The 2,500-nt window shown below is 46.8% G+C and overlaps 1 protein-coding gene across 1 annotated transcript in view; it reads left to right on the top strand.

Moving 5' to 3' along the window:
* Nucleotides 1-2,500, top strand: part of LOC125040800 — a 26,863-nt gene that overhangs the window by 11,270 nt on the left and 13,093 nt on the right. The window contains exon 2 of the mRNA XM_047635530.1: nucleotides 535-1,923. Coding sequence (XP_047491486.1) covers nucleotides 535-1,923 — 1,389 coding nt within the window. The remainder of the gene's footprint in view (nucleotides 1-534; nucleotides 1,924-2,500) is intronic.

Raw genomic sequence — 2,500 nt, 5'->3', positions numbered from 1 at the left:
GTCTTCGAGCCTTGTTTCCCAACCTATGATATTTTTTTCTATATTCGGAAGCCAGTTTGGTATTCAAATAAAATCAATAAAAATCTATCTTCATTGCTATAGTGATGCTAACCTATCAGTCCAATTTTCCCCATGCGGAATTGTACAATTTGTTGGTGCTATATGGCTACACTTTAGTTAAGATTGCCACATGATGGAAGTATAAAGTTGCTAGTCCAAGGTAGATGATTCTTCAATTACTGTGGCCTTATTACATTAATAATCATGGTTTTGTTTTCTTGAACTCCTGGCGGCTTCCTCTTCTGTTAATTTAATGATGTTCCAACTGTCGTATTTATTCAATTTGATGCAATTTAGTTTAATGACATGACTCTTATTTAATTCAATCTACTGAATCCTATGATACTGATATCAATTATCTTATTTAATCCAATTCAATCCTGTTACAACGATCTCAATTATCTTATTCAGTCCAATCCAACCCTCTTATTCAAGGTAATCTTATCCTATTATATCACTCTCATCCTCTTGCAGATGTCGACGCCCACGGAGGAGGATCTGCGAGCACGCCTCAGCCATTGTACCTGACTCCTCACGCCCATTCTCACGCCCACCCCTACGCCCGTGCCCCCCCGGACTCCCCCTGGCCGGACACGCCACGCCCCAACGAGACTCTGAACAATGTCCTTTATCACCACCCGCGTTTCGCACACCCAAGTCACCACCCGCTTCCTTCTCCTCACTTTCCAGTCGACGCCACCTTCTCTCCTCTTCTTCCTCCTCCTCCTCCTCCTCCTCACCATCCTCACCATCTTGAAATGGCTCGTGGAGGTATGGTGATGAGTCCGGCTAATTCCTCGGATCCGTTTGTTCCTCGGCATCATCAGCCTCATCACCACGTGGCCTTCGATCACGCCGCCGCCGGGGTCCGTGTCGCTTCGGGGAGCCATTATATCCCGGGTGATGATGCGGTGGCTAGTTATCACGGGCCGCGGTATGTGGCGGGGTACCGGAGGGATGACTTGGCCGGTTACCCTAGCCCGGGTCCTGAGGTAATGGCGAATCACCAGATGCCTTCGGTAGACGTGATTGGGCATTTCGCTACTGGGCTTGGCGAGGCCACCTCCAGGCACGACAGGGCGTCAGATAATGTTGTAGCTAGTGATTGGAATCCACCCGGTTTCGTAATAACCAGTCAGCACAATTCACACGATGAAATCCTACCCAGTCGATGTAGTCCACACGATGAAATTGTAGCCATGCAACACAATTCACCTTATGAAGTCGCAGCCAATCACCACAGCCCATCCGATAACGTCTCAGCTAATCAGTACAGTACAGAATACGAAACAGTCGGTCAGCACAATCCACCTCATGAAACAACCAATCAACACAGCCCATCTGATGAAACTCCAGCCAATCAGCACAGCCCGTCTGATGAATTCTCAGCCAATCATCATAATCCGTCTGAAGAAGTCTCGGACAGTCAGTACAGTTCAGTATTTGAAACCGCCAGTCAGCACAATGCCTCTGATGAAACATCCAATCAGAACAGTCTACCCGATGACTCTGCAGCCAATCAGCACATTCTACCTCATGAAATAGCAGCCAATCAACACACTCCATCCGCTGAGACCCCAGCCAATCAGCGCAGTCCATCCTACGAAATCCCAGCCAATGACGTCACTCCTTCCGACGAACCAACCAATCAAGACGAAGCCAGCGATGACGTCACGCAAACACCCCCACGACGCGACACGAGTTCGCCGGAAACTGACCCTTTGAAGAGTGAATTTGACCCCAATCAAGGTCAAGGCGAGAATTCGGGGGAAGACAGTGAGAACAATCAAGAGAAGCCTTTCGCGTTCAGCCATTACCTGTACAATTATCTCAGATCCGTGAAGAACATTCCCCCGTGTGAGAGTGAGTAGGCCTATACAAAATCGAAAAAAAAAGAAATGTGATATGATAGTAGTGAGGCGGGAAGTTAGTGCTGTTATTGTCGAGATTACAGTTCGAATTACGTTGCAGTGGTGATTCTGCCACTGCTGCATTGATTTTTTTTAAAAGACTGCCGTTACTACTGCTGTTGTTGTCACTGCTACTGCTGCTGCTACTACTACTGCTACTTCTACTGCTACTGCTACTTCTACTTCTACTTCTACTTCTACTTCTACTTCTACTACTTCTACTACTTCTACTACTTCTACTACTTCTACTACTTCTACTACTTCTACTATTTCTACTACTGCTATTGCTACTTTTCTCCTCCTCTACAGCTATTATTGCTACTGCTACTATTACTCTTATTATTATGGTTGCTATCTTCATCACCAACAATATAATCATTATTAGGTATTTTTCTATCATCATCGTCCTCCTCCTCCTCTTCCTCCTCCTCCTCCTCTTCCTCCTCCTCCTCCTCCTCTTCCTCCTCCTCCTCCTCCTCCTCCTCCTCCTCCTCTTCCTCCTCCTCTTCCTCCTCCTCCTCCTCCTCCTC

Source organism: Penaeus chinensis, chromosome 29 (genome assembly GCF_019202785.1).
Source record: "Penaeus chinensis breed Huanghai No. 1 chromosome 29, ASM1920278v2, whole genome shotgun sequence".
NCBI lineage: Eukaryota > Metazoa > Arthropoda > Malacostraca > Decapoda > Penaeidae > Penaeus > Penaeus chinensis.
Note: the sequence above shows the minus strand (reverse complement) of the source record. Positions and strands in the feature narration are given on the sequence as shown.